General features: G+C 38.6%; 1 protein-coding gene across 6 annotated transcripts in view; it reads right to left on the bottom strand.

Annotated features, from left to right (window-relative positions):
- Positions 1-245: 245 nt before the first annotated feature.
- stx1a (syntaxin 1A (brain)) overlaps positions 246-14,503 on the bottom strand; it is a 61,340-nt gene continuing 47,082 nt past the window's right edge. The window contains exons 7-11 of one of the 6 annotated variants that reach the window (XR_003599125.1): positions 8,362-8,435; positions 8,148-8,282; positions 6,080-6,111; positions 5,314-5,424; positions 246-3,645 (exon numbers count right to left, since the gene is read on the bottom strand). Coding sequence is in view for 5 of the 6 variants with exons in the window: in XM_028045816.1 (XP_027901617.1) it covers positions 5,149-5,424; positions 8,148-8,282; positions 8,362-8,435 (485 nt within the window). In the remaining variant the exon portion in view is untranslated. Of the gene's footprint in view, positions 3,646-5,047; positions 5,425-6,079; positions 6,118-8,147; positions 8,283-8,361; positions 8,436-14,503 lie in introns of those variants that run through there. The other 5 variants (XM_028045818.1, XM_028045817.1, XM_028045820.1 and 2 more) reach the window with 5 other exon arrangements.

The raw sequence follows: 14,503 nt of genomic DNA, 5'->3' as shown, positions 1-14,503 counted from the left end.
TCCAGACCTTAACCCCATTGAGAATCTTTGGGATGTGCTGGAGAAGGCTTTGCGCAGTGGTCAGACTCTCCCATCATCAATACAAGATCTTGGTGAAAGATTAATGCAACACTGGACGGAAATAAATCTTGTGACACTGCAGAAGCTTATTGAAACAATGCCACAGCGAATGCGGGCTGTAATCAAAGCTAAAGGCGGTCCAACAAAATATTAGAGTGTGACCATTTTTTGGTGGCGACTTTTTTTTTGGCCAGGCAGTGTAAAAGAAACAGTTTAACTGCTTCAGCTGTGTATATAAAAAATAGTAAAACAAAAGAAGTTTGGCAGTGTGAGGATTCAACAAGCAAAAACATTTACGTCTGTACATGGTTAGTTTTCTTTTTCTGGTCCCCTCCCCCCCCCTTGCATCTGAACACAGAACAACACTTCACCATGAAGGGCTTTGAAGGAAACTAGAATAAAATATGAACATATATATATAAAAAACTACAAATCAATAGGTAAAATATTGTCTGTGAAAACACTGCAGGTGAGTGACCCGTCACTTCGCTTGTACAACACAAAACAGAGAGTACAAAGTAGTGTCTTATTTGCGAATTGGAATGCCTAAGAATACATACTATTGAGTAACGTCCCTTTTCCAGAAACATCATAGCCTTTAACAACATCCAGATGAACAACTTGCAGCACCACATTTTTACAAAATAGCAACTCATGCGAGATCACCTCTGGCCCTGTACACTATTTGCAGAATGCATCATACAGTAATGTGGCATGTTCCAGATCGGTCGTTTCCAACACTGACCCTCAGGATGAACTGCCAGGGATGCGTTAGATGTCTCTCTGCTTCGGAAAACCCGATTTCGATCAATTGGCCAACTGCCAGGCGCCGGTTGAACTTCAATTATCAGAATCGGTTGTGTTATCGTAAGGAGAACATCTACAAGACACAGGGCAGTTTGATCTGAGGACCGGGGCTGGGAAACACCGTGCTGGATTGAAGTTTTTTATACAGGACACTGAATGAACTGGCTTTGCCTGTTTTCATTTGTGGGTGTGACAGCAGCAGAGGTTTAAGACAGAGTTCCTCCAACTATGGAAGCAATGACAATTCCCAAAACCACACAGCATATAATGATCATGATTTTCTTCTACAGAGAGTAAAAAAAAGAAAAGAATAATGACATAAAAAAAGAAAAATCCCACGCAGCAGACAGGAAAGAGAAGAAAGCATGTTAGCAGTATGAACAGAGCTTTAATACATTTGAACAAAGTGGAACTCAGAAAACAAAAGTGGGATTTAACAGCATAAAATAATCTCAGGAAATTCTTGGAGTGCAACTATGACAAGGATTTGTAAAAGCTCACGTTTGAATATTTGCTTCCGGCATTTTGTTCAACAACTTAAAGGTAACGTTAAGCTTTACAGGCAGAGGGAACTCAGTGAAACGTAAAATTATCATTTAAGATTGTAATCAATTCTTCAGAAAATGCAGGTAAATAAAAGAGTGCTGCAATATTTACAGCAAGCTATAAACGTTTTTGTCCTCTGAGAGGAAATTCAGCTGAAATGAAAGTTACTGTCGTCACGGCAATAAAGATTGAGATTTTAGCAATCTCAACTAAAGATTTTTAGCAATCTTTTGTTTGATTTAATAGAGTATTTCAAGATAAATACATTAGATCAGATCAAGCCGCCTTCTTATGTTAGCTCATGTTGAGTTCTCTCTGCCTTAGTGGCGTTTTACACATCCAACAAACACGATCACTGCAGCGTTAAAAGCAAGGTCAGAGAATCAGCTTTAGCTCCCTCTGGTGGTAGAAAAGGCTCAATACAGGTTTTTAACACTATCAATAAATATAATTCATAAGCAACCAGTGTCCGACAAAACAATAACATGATGTCTCAGATTTGTTTTAATCTGAGCTTCAGTTGAATTATCCATGTCTCTCATTTAGCAAAAGAGCTAAATGATAGGAACTAAAGACCAAATAGTGGATTTACATCACAGTTATTCTCAGTTGGCGCATTTCTCATGACAGAATTGGCTACTGCTACTTGTTCAACCTTTAAATCAAAAAGGCAGTTCCTAATTTCTGTGATGGACCAAATGCTTTTGGTGGATCCATGCAAATTCTCACGGCATGTTGATCAAATTGTTGATATGGGTCTCCGTTGAATAGCCTCAGCCGAAGCAACATTTACGCAAATGTTTGTTGTATGAATCACATGGAAAATGGTCATGATGTATTTTTACATGTATGTCAAGCATATTTATGTGCATTTCTATTAAATTATTTTCCAAATCTGTCCTGAACTGAAAAGGTAAAAGGCATTATATTTTCAAGCCAAAACAATTAAATATATAAAATAAAAATGGATTTAAGGGGACCTTTCTATCTTTTTCAAAGCAAATAATGATTTGCTTTGTCTCTCCTGATTGTGTATCAGGAAAGACTTTCTGGAGTTGAGCCTCTCCAAAGGGAAATACCATTACCATATATGGACAATGACACAGTCTAAGTAACAGTAGAGTGTGGCTTTATGCTATTTTCAAAACTAACTGGATTTCTTTTGTGACAAAAAGGAAGACACTTCAAATGTGAAACAGATGTATGGCTGCTAATGGCAACACAGAAAATGATGGAGTGAGCACAACGCTCTTTGTCTCTCTGCACTTGTTGTGTGATTGTAACAACTTGAATCTTGGGTTCAACTCGGGGCAGAGGGATAAGGACAGGAAACATTCGCTACCACAGCAGAAATGGACGACTCCAGAGAAGTCAGCAGCCAGACTGTTGACGGGTGTTCGTTTTTGGGGAATTTTCTCAGATATGAAAAGTTGTTATTTCACTGGGTTTTTTATTAATTATATATGGTAAGTAGAAAATGTCTGGGGATTACTTCATTAAATTAAATTTAAATGAGCTTTCTCCAAACAATATGTGATTTTCTTCAGTGTCTGGGCCAAATGAATGTAGATTTTTTTTTAAACCACTGCCTGTTGTGATAGCTTGAAATTGCATTTTAGGAAGAAAAGAACATATATTATTGGAAAACTAACTGAGTTTTTTGTGGTAAGACATATAGCAACGCTAAGCTAGTGCAGTTAAAGGATTAGGTTGGCTTTTTCGAAAGTGAGATCTAGTGACGTTGTTGGTAATAGTTTCTCTACCTGAAGTGAAAAAATGTTGCATTGGTGTGAGTTTGCTGAAAATTTTAATAGTTTTACTAGATTTTATCACCCTTGAAAAAGTATTTTTTTTATGGCGCTTATTCAAAACTCTGCATCCACAAGTTTTGAAAAAGATTGGTTGTCCATGAACTGTTCAGAGATGCATGTGATAATTAGATAATTAGAGTAAATGCTCAATTTGGGAAAGTACGCAACATTTTGTAATTTTCAGAAAACGTGCAAAATAAGAAACACAACATGTGCAAGAGCAATATAAAATAACACAGTTAGACAATATTAATTAGTCCCACACAGTTTGAGTGCTCATTTACAATGGTGACACTAAATTATTGAGCCACTTCTAGAGTAGCAAACGGTGTGTGTCAGGGTCCTAACTGAGGCCGGCAGCAAGAGAAACAATGAGGATGATGAGGCACACGGCGACACAACCACCTATCAGGATCATTTTCTGGATGGGGAACAGAGAGAGCAAATAAGTGTCAAACAAGGGTCATCAGGAAAAGTAAGAAAGAAAGAAACAAATAGAGAAAAAGGAGCAACAAAAAATAAAGGAAATTCAAAGGGAAAAAAGGAGAGAAAGAAGGAGCGGATTGGTGTTATTTTTAACCAGCAGAGGGCAGAATCGTTCCATTATCTTTCAGAAGTTCACCTTCCTCAGTTAAGCTGGTTAAAGAAGCTCAATTTGACTTTGTTCAATGAAAGATGGGAAACCATCCAATGGCTACATAATTCAAGCTTAAACTCTCTTCCACAAAACGGTACCTGCAGGTCGGGTTAAGCAGAGATTGCCTGGGAGTGAAGGTGAGAGGACGGGGCGCTGAGAACAAATGGGTCGACAGATCTGGTCCAGTTCAATGAGAAAGCGGCAAAACACGACTCAGGCCAAAGGACGTGCATTTGATTTTCCAATCAAGCTTGGTTAAGGGTCAAAAATCAATCCTTTCTTTTTCTCAAGGACATTTTCTAAAAATCTAGTTTGGTAAAAAAAAAAAAGAAGAAGAAAAAATAGAAAAATTGGCAGAACTTTTAGATTTTTTTTTACCTTAGAAATTTAAAAGTTTATTTACTTCATTGACCCTTAAAATATATTATTGTGATCACTAAGAAGTTAATAATTGATTAAATAAGGGCCTACTTCCAATGTAATAATTATATTTTTGTAATATACAAATTACACTCCTTCCTGGAAAAGTGTCCAATTAGAGCTGCTTGATGAAGAATAACGTGTTCAGATGAATTACTGTTGGAAACTGAAAGTTTGAGTAATGAATTTTTAACGAGACTGATGAGAGATTTTTACAAGCAAGAATAACTTTGTTGCTTTATCAGTTGCTACAGCAGATTGGGTATCACAGCAAGGACTTATATGTAAATATAAGATGCAGCTGGATTTAGAAGTCAATCACAGTGAAGAAGTACAAAAAAAAAAATCAAAAGAATCACGAGGAGAATGAGAGATGAGACACTTCTTGCACTTTTGTTTACTTGTAATTATGCTCTCTGAGGTCATTGATTGATTTAGAGGCAAAGCCTAAATTTGTGGTTATCTCTAAGTTAGAGATCCGTAATTCCCTGGATCTGATACTTAAAACAAAAATCCAAAGATGCCTGTAGAGACAGACTGTCGTGAGTGAGTTGGTACCACCAGAGGTCAACACAGCCTCGTCTTCCAGTCGGCGCCACAAGTTGCGTTCAATCCATTCCCAACACACGGACACTTTGCATGCAAACTGTACAACAGGTAAACATCCATGCACACAGACAACAGCCAACACTCCACTCCTCTGGGGGCATGCAATGCTTCTGAAGTAGCGTTTTGCTGCGCATGCGTGCTCATCGCAGACACTCACCCTCCGGGCTTTACTCTGGTACTTAACCGCCTTCTTAGTGTCTGATACCGCCCTCTCCACATAGTCTACCGAGTGGTCCACATTGTACTCTATGCGGTCTATCATTTCCCCCTAGGAAGGTTAGTTAGAGAGAGGAGGTGTGGGAGACAGACAGGAAGTAGACAGAAGGGGCCAGGTGTGTGGGCAGGAGCAGGAGGAGTGGATGTACGGAGAGAGAGGAGGTGAAGGGAGGGAGAAGGAGAAAGAAAATGAGATAAGTATGTCACCCGTCTGCTGGTCTTTTTGAGCTTTTTGCATTTTGGGATGCGCTCCTTTGCTTCCTCCACATATTCCTGAGCGCCCAGAACACTCCGCTGGACGTTGTTCACCAGCTCGCCCTGCACACAAAACAAGAAGGCAGAGGACGTGTTGGTGAAAGCACAAACGCATCACATAGATCAGTGGTTCCAAGCCCTGCTTTCCTGTACCACACACACCTTGTATTTTCCAAAGCGCTTCACTCCTCTTCCACCACGGCCACATTATTCTGTATTTATCACTAATCAACATCTTCTGTGTGAGAATGGACCAATAAGAAAATATCTGGTTTATTGAAGTCTGTCTAATTTTCAGGCTTGTGTTTGCAGGCAAGACACTTATTATCCACAAGACTGGAGGGAAAATCAAAACTAATAATGCCTTTGATAAGTTCAGGTGACATTACATGCCACCGGAGCACAACGTCATCTTCATGGTACATTGTTGTTGCTCTTTGAAATATTTCCATCTCTGTTCCCAGCTTAGCAACAAACCTGATTTCAACTTTAAAGAAATACACACAAATAATTTAGATTTATGTCCACGATTCGACTACTCTTCGCTGTGATTCAGACATAAATAGGTTTTAACAACAAAATATAATTATTGTAAATTAGTGATCATAAAACAATTACAAAGTCCAGTTTAAAGCCAGTCTGCACAGCATGCATGTGAATAAAAAAAAAAAAAGAGATCATTCACAACATGATAAAATTATAAACAGACTTATATTACCTTGTTTTATTGGAAGGAGCTTTCTTTGTTGTCTAGAGCTTAGAGTCATTGCAGTGGTGACAGGGTTGTGCGAACACAAAGAGGAGAAAGCAGAGTTGTGGACAGAGAGACAGGAAGAGAGCAATGCTGAAACAGTAAAATTACATTTTCATCTGAGAATGATCTCAAACTATGAGGAAAATAAATTAAAATTTGGATATTAATACACACGCATGCAATTTCCTTGAATTAAAACAGTTGTCCTTATTTCGCTATGGCAATTTACTGACACAGGAAGTGATGGGACTTTCATGAGACAACATTACCTCCGTTCATATTTCAAATGCAGCTTAATAACTAACTTTTAGTGTTTGTTTAGAGTTAATAACTACATCGATGGAAGCACCGGAGCGCACAGAAGACAAAGACATTACAAAAATAATAGGGAATTAAATTGTAATCAGCATGTATTTAAATAAAACCTCTTGATGTAGAAGAAAATTTAGTAGAGATATGATTTTAGATGGAAGGCATATGGTTGGAAAAACAACCACACTAAGTAGATATTGGTGCGTAGATATAATGCATTCTGACTCAGATTCACTATAGGTTGTTCTGTTGGTCCTGTGTTAGGAACAAAACGTATTATGTTTAAGTGACATAACCAATCAAATGACTTCATTATTTATTCTGGTAAAAATGTACAGCAGTTTATAGGAAAATAATGTTTTAAAACAAATGGTGTAACACAGATATATTCCAGTAAAACAGCAGAAAACCTATGATAAGTGAGGTTCTAACTAAAAGTGCATAAAACCAGACTTCTGGGGGTGACAGAAATTCAGTGGTAAACAATGCAATGAAATGTCTAAAACATTGAAATAACTCCGAAGTATAAGGGGAATGTCACTCTGAGGTCTCCTCTCCTGGTTTATGATGAGCGCTACTGCCATGGATAAAATACAAGCACATCTCACACAAGAATTTATATCCGTCATGCCAAAAGTTTTAGTTACTTATAATGTGTACAGATTTTAATTTTTTTTAAAAATGAAAACAGCGTTACAATTTTGTACACAATTGTAATAAAAACTGCAGCTATTGTCTGGGAAGCATGTTTTGTTGTAATTCATGTAAATGTTTAACATCATCTCCTTGTTTTGTTTCATAGCCATTCAGATAAGAATGCTTGTGAAACACGTAGGTGTAAATGCGTTTTTGCCATTATGTTTAATTTCACTTGTCTATATTTGTTCTATGACTGGCGACCTGTCCAGGGTGACCCCGCCTCTCGCCCGGAACGTCAGCTGGAGAAAGACACCAGCACCTCCAGACCCCACTAGGTACAAGGGTGTAAGAAAATGGATGGATGGATATATTTGTTCTAATAATGGCATCACGAAATCAAAATAAATGTTGATGCATTTCATTTTTCTTTAATCCTCCATGTTGTGCGCGGTATTTGCTGATGTGGGAATTCTCTGTGGGGAGTTCAGCCCACACTCCTGCAGTCAGACATGGCAGCAGAAACAGCAGGACTGAAGTTCACTGAGGACAGCAGACACAACTCTGCACCGAAGGATTACTGATGAGTGTGTAAGGATCTAAGGAATTACGTCTCTGGATTAGCATCTGAATGATCCCCTGAATCACTCAGTTTGTACAAGACAGCGTTTGTAATTGAGTGAAGTCATAAATGCTTCTAGCTTGATAATATAAAAAGTAAAAGTCTGAAAAGCTGTATATTTCTTCAACAGTTGAGAACCTTAACAAGACAGTGGGTTTTTTTTTTATGCAGCAGTTACACAGATAAAGCCTGTCTCCTGAAATCCAAGCAACTTTAAAAATTAATAAATATAGGCCTACTGTCCTCGAACCAAAACTGGTCTGACCCAAAATAGTACAAAGACACACAGCATGGGAGAACCTGATGGAAATGGAAATCATGCTACGACTGAACTTATTGTCTGCAAATTAAAACTTGCAGCTTCCTGAAGATTAATAAAGAATCTAAATTAGGAAAAACCTTTTAAAAGCTTATCTCTGGAGAGCTGGACAGCGAGACAGAGAGAAGGAGTGTGGTTTTCACCTGGCTCTCCACCAACATGGCCATATCCATGAACATGTCATGAAGTTCCCTGATGCTGTTCTCCAGCTTGATAATCTCGTTGTGCCGCGTCTCGATCTCATTCATTGCTTGTTGGGTGATGTTATCCATTATTATCTGAGGATTAATAGAGACAAGAAAATAATAGCAAGACAGAATAAAATACTTTTTTAAAAATGCCAATAGAGTCACTTACCCCAGAGGTAAAGATGGCAGGGTTGTCACTCTCTAACATGCTCTCTAGCTCCTCATTTGTAGTGTTTCTTCCAGCTAAATAGGAAAAAACAAACAGACTAATAAGTTAAAGTCATGTTAAAGTGGTATAACTTCTTTGACATCAGATGCAAAGGGAAATTTATAGTTTGCTTAACATAAATCTTCAAATTATTTCATCACTCGTGCAGAAACCAAAAATTTCAAAGCAGCCAACATTCACTGTGAAATAAATCGATGTGCCAGAGCAAGAATTTGGTACAATAAGAGGTTTTATTCTATCATTTACATGTTAAAGACAAATGTTTAACTGCAAAAACAAAAAAATCTCCACAAATGATTTTCCTAACACCCATTTCTCTCATATGACTTCTTACATGAGCGAAACAATAATTTTATACATCTTGCCTATAATAAAGACGAGTCAAGCAGAGAACTCCCCAACAAATCGACTTCAACCGTGAAATGTCTGAATTTATTTATTTTTTTTGTTATGATGTAATGTAAGTATAACTACATATAGTTATATATATGTATAGCACTTTCCCGCTCAACATGTGGGAAAGTGCTTCTTCTGTGAAAGCTTCAACTGGACTCCTCCAAAGATCATTCCTCATCTTCAAGGTCAAATAATTTAACTTATTTGATCCAGAAGGCCTTTGGAAATACCAGTAAAGCTACAAGAGAAGTTTCCTTTCATGGCCAGAATCCTTTTCAGTCTAGGATGATGTAAAACTAATTTTACTCTGGGTTTTGACATTGGTCGTTTCCAATTCATAGTCAGTTGAAACCTTGGTAGTTTCATGGTTGTCCCGAAAAATCACATCCAATTTCTTCCAGTGTGAGGGTGAGGATGGTAGTTTGGGTCTGACGCTGATAACTTCATGCTTTCCACAAATCTAAACGGGTTTGGAGCGGGAGGGAAGCTCACCAACTTCAAGCTTTTTTTTTTAAACGGCTCTGAGCTCAATCCTTTAGAAGACATGTTGTTATTTAGAGAGAGTAAATTAAAATGAACTTTTCCGATTCTGGGGAGATAAAAAAAAAAAAAGCAGCCAGAATTATGTGGGAAACTTCTGCAACTCAGTGAGGCATATTTTTAATTATTGCAAAATTTTGACTATGTTGATGTAGGAATCCACAATAATAAATTGATAAAAACCATAATGTGACATTCATGCCGATGCAAACTTCTGTTGAATAAAGAAATTTTCCTATTTTCTTTTAATGGAAAATAAATTTTCCTATTAAAATCAGTCTATCAGTGTGTTTAAATGACTTTAAGGTACATCATAATAGTTTAGCTTCTTGTTTTTGAGCTCCTCTCTGTAACTAGTCTCCCTCCGTCTACTAATCCTTGTGTATGTCACCGTCTCTTCCTGCTGCATTTGCTCCTTGTCCACTTTTATTTGCCCCAGCAGAGTTGCCCTACTTCATGAACAGTTTTTCTACATCTCCTGTAATATCCTACAGTGTGAATGCGGAAACCGCCTGCAGAGTTGCTACTCTGGAGGTCCATTACTCCCACTGTTACAGCACGTCTCTGTCAGATGTTGTCAGCATCATTTCGAAATCGTTTCCATGCACATATTAAATCTCTACTTGGTCCATGTGCAGCTCACAAAAGAGGTTTTTGCTCCATTTTTTTTTTTTTTTTTGAAAACCTAGTTTCTAGATAGTTTCTAGCTGTGGAGGGAAGTTTAGTTTTTATATAAGTCACAAAACTATGCTATAACACAGCAACAAAAAAGAAGCATGAATAACTATGTCAGCTTTCTTTTGACCTAATAGTAATGAACAATATTCTGGTGTAATGCGCCAATCTTCCTAATATATATTTATAATAACTCCTAATTTGCCAAATTCAACATGGCGGTTCCACTTCAGCCTTGTGGAAGCTGCTGCTCCTATGACTGTTCTCTGAGGGTACTGCACATTCTCAGAGGGTAGTACTGGAACCAGCTGCACCAACTCCTCCAGCCTTGGGGTCAAAAGGCCAAATGCACCAACAAACACTCACAACGTTGAGGCCTCTAATCTCACAACCTCTGTAGTTCCTCTCTGAGCCTCCGGGCTGCACTCGACAGATAAAGTCCTGTATAATATTGGTTACAGAGGCTTGCCTACCAGTGTTTTACACCCTGATGTTATATGCTAGATTATTCATTTTTATACAGCCTGCATCTTGAGTCCAGTGTGGTGTGCCAGGTCCTGACCTCTACTGTTCCTGTCCTGCCTCACATTAGCGATTCTGCATCCTCCTCCAGTCCATACATAAAACTTTCTTCAACTCTTTCTCAATCTGTTGGTGCTTGATGATGGTCTCACCTGCTCCTTTTCTTGCACTCTAGGTTTCTAGACATTCACTTAGCAATTCCTTACAGTGTGGGCATCTTCCTAATGTATTCAAGGATCTAGAAACTCATTGGTCCTCAGCCTGCCTCCTTTCTCTTGCCATACATCTCAGGATGCTGGTCTGCAGATGGAAACCTCCCTAGTGCTCGCTTATATTCAGAGGGATAAAATCATCTTTAAGGGTTGTGTCGACATAAAGATTGTTATCTGTGGAGTAGGACAATGTGCAGTACCCTAGCAAACTGCAATATTAAGTGATGCTTAACAGTATTAAATGGATGTATTGTATGTAAATAAATGTCAAAATCTAGGCTACCGCAAATCTAAAAAACAGAGAACAATTATATTTTTGCCCATTTGTTTTGCACAGTCCCACAGTAGGGAAAACTGTGTGTATTTATAAATAATGATGGCTGCATTCCACTCAGCACATGCTGGCTCATTGTCCTGGTGAAACCAAGACAACTAGTGAAACCACCAGAATGAAACTCTATTTGTGTGTTTCCCGCTATAAAAACTGGAGGGAGGCTAAAGAGATTCTTTTACAGGAGGAGATTACAGGATTTCTCAAACATGCATGCAAGAATCAAGGCAAGACCAGACATATTTCTGATGAGGGAATAACATTGTAACATGATGTAAAACTCAAAAAAGTCGATTTTACATGATACTGCCCCTTTAAATAATTTCCAACTTTTATTAAATCTAATAAAAGTTCAAAAATGCATTAAAATCTAAATATTTTTAATTTATTCTGCCAAAGAGCAACAGATTGATTTTCTCTAAAGTTGTCTTTTGCATTGGTAGAAACTCTTTCAATACGATCAGCATTTAGATGACTTATCGCAACTCAGTGTGTGATAAAAACCTCACAGTGAGCCAAGCTGAGCTTACAGCAATAAAGAGGAGCAAAAGGCGGGGTGGGCTGATTATGGTATTGATAGCGAGTACTATAGCCTTCCCCAAATTTCTTCCTGTTCACCCCACAAGCATAAAAGTGGAAAGTAGGGCTTCTGGAAAGCTCAGATTATGCAGTTGTCCAGGCAGGTTGCTCAAACACTGCTCTAATGTGAGACTCCAAACAGCAGGAGCGCAACTACAAAAGCCTCCTTCCATGACGTCATCAGAGTGTGTGCGTAGCCGTGCGTCTGACCAAGACTTTGAGGATGATGGAGATTGAAAACGAACCCTCTGTTTTGGAAAGAACACAGATGAAGCATCAGTCAAACTTTACAAGACTTCAGGCCCACTGGGCTAGACATTTATGAAGCAAATCAACTCTATTCACACCAGTGAATTTCCATTTAGGCGGCATCAAGTGGTCATATACTTTCACTAAACAGCTTAGGAATTTATTTGAGTTCACATTTCCAATTTATTTATAAAAACTTTTTACATGCAAAGCATTAGCACACACACACGCACAGACACGTCGTCGTTTTCTTTAAAGCCCTTACAAGCTCCCAGGGAGGCTCGTTATTGTTGCCATGGAGACCCAAACCCTGAAAAGTCCAATATGAAGCTGAGAAGTATAACTACACCCATAGTGTTCATAGGCCATTAAATCTTTAATACTACCTTGCTGGCAGTAATTGCACTATTTGATTTCCTGTGTTTGGTGAACCAGAAGCGTCGTCCTCGAGGAGCAGAGAGCACAAACGTTTGTGCAGCAGAAACAAAAGACGAAAAAGGTCCTCAAGGTTCCGATGGTTGTATTTTCCTGTCAATAATTAGAATGCTTTTATTAACTCTTTCTTGTTAATCTTACACGAAAGGTTACAGCTCACGTCAGATTTGCTGTGCAGGTGAGGAAGACTTTGTTTGACCACATCAAAGTCAATTTCCTGTGCCGGATCGAGCAGCTAGTGGAGCGGTCCGATGGGAAATGGAAAACAATAATCAAATGTCAGAGAGACACCCTGCAACTCCTGCGGTCAACCTCTCCTCGGCTTGGTCGGCCTGGCTGCTTACAGCACACAGAAACTAACAACTAAGGTCTAAAATACCAACATATACATTTCTACATACGTTTTAGTGGACAAACAGATTTATTTGGACGGATGGATGATTTTACAACCCTAAATAGCGGCATCGTTATGTTGGAGCTGAAATCCTCCAACATGACGTTTACAGGGCGCTCCTGCATTTCTTTCTTGTCCTTTTCATGTCTGCACCCATCAGGCCAGAGCGGAGGTAAGCGGGGAAAAGAGAGAAGCTGAGGCAGAATCGATACAGAGACTGAATGTTTCCCTCAGTGTGTGACATTTTATCGATTCTCACACACAAACCAGTGAAAGGTGTTGGAGCTGGGACGCAAGGAATTAAATCTTTAGACAAACAGAATTTAAAGAATGGGGAAAATCCTCCCTTGGACACGTAAATAATTAGTTTTTCTTGCATACTCAAAGTGCTGCCTGTCTTTCGGTGTGTGTTTTTTTCCATTGATGCTTGTGTGTGATCCCTTCCTTGGCGACAGTGAAAGCCTCCTGTGATTTCAGCAGCTGATGACTCAAACCCGAGCGCATCTGGAAGAGCTCAAGGAAAAAGTGACTCAGGTGTTTGACTTCATAAGGTGTGTTTTTGTCCTTTGACTAGACCCACAGATTGCTGTGAGCTCCATTGTTGTCTAGAAAGTGGTGCATAGAGTGGAGATAAACTTGCTGCATGTGTCCGGTCTTCCCTCAGCTATCACCACTAGATAAGTCATGGCGTTCATCTCTGTATGGACGCAGTTATGCCTTGTCTACATTTAGGCAACTGCATCATGTATTAAATGAGGAATCGTCCATCTGGTCCAGGATTGAAGAGCTTATATTTAATACCTGTCAGTTCATCTGACACATTCAGCACGACGGGAAAGAGGAGAGCATAGATATTGAAGAGGAACGGTCTCTTCAATATGCCTCTGGTTTCTCCTAAAATGCCGTTATAAATTGGAAACTTTTATTACGTCTAATCCTGCCAAAGTAAGCCCATCGCTCTTGTGATGGTTGGCGGGAGAAATGATGCATTGTTCTGTCAATTTCTGTATAAACTGTCCATTTTCAATGTCCACTTTTTCTTCTGCAGTGAATTTGGAACACGCCATTTTCTTCTAGTTTAGGCTCCTATTGCAGAGGAAATTAGCAAAAATCTCCAAAATGAGAGAAAAATTTGATTCTGCAGTTTGCTGAATATTGTTCACCAGTGGAAACTGTTAAACTTGAAGGAGCTGGAGCTGTTTTGCCTCAAGGAATGGGCAACAATCCCAGCGTCAAGATGAAGTGAGCTCAGAGAAAATCATCCAAAGCGACTTGCATGCAGCTGTAATTGCTGCAACAGATGATTATGGAAAGCAGTGAATTTAGAGGAGAGAATAATTATGCACGCTGAAGTTTTCCATTTTTCCTACTTGTTGTTTGCTTCGCAATATAAAGAAAATGAAATGTTCAAAGCTGTAGACATGCTAAGTGAAATGATGCAAACCATAAAACAGGTGGATACTTTTGAAAGTCACTTCAAACGAAGTGGGAACGAAAGCAGCTTTATTTTTTTTATTTTATGTAATCATTTTAGGACATAAATGAGAACAAAGAGCCCTCTGGTACTGTAATTAAGTTCTTGAACGAAAAAGACAAAAAATTTCAGTTTTATTTTGTGTGAACTGAACCTTGAATACGCGGTTGTGAAAGAAAATTTATGACTGAGGCATATTTTCTCACATGAAGAAAGTAACTGATTAAAGTTTTTGACATCAGCTCAGAGTCTCAACAAAAAAAAAACTTTCAAAC

The sequence above is a fragment of the Xiphophorus couchianus genome, chromosome 18 (genome assembly GCF_001444195.1).
Source record: "Xiphophorus couchianus chromosome 18, X_couchianus-1.0, whole genome shotgun sequence".
Classification (NCBI taxonomy): domain Eukaryota; kingdom Metazoa; phylum Chordata; class Actinopteri; order Cyprinodontiformes; family Poeciliidae; genus Xiphophorus; species Xiphophorus couchianus.
The sequence above is the reverse complement of the archived record's forward strand: the minus strand, read 5'-3'. Positions and strand labels throughout refer to the sequence as shown.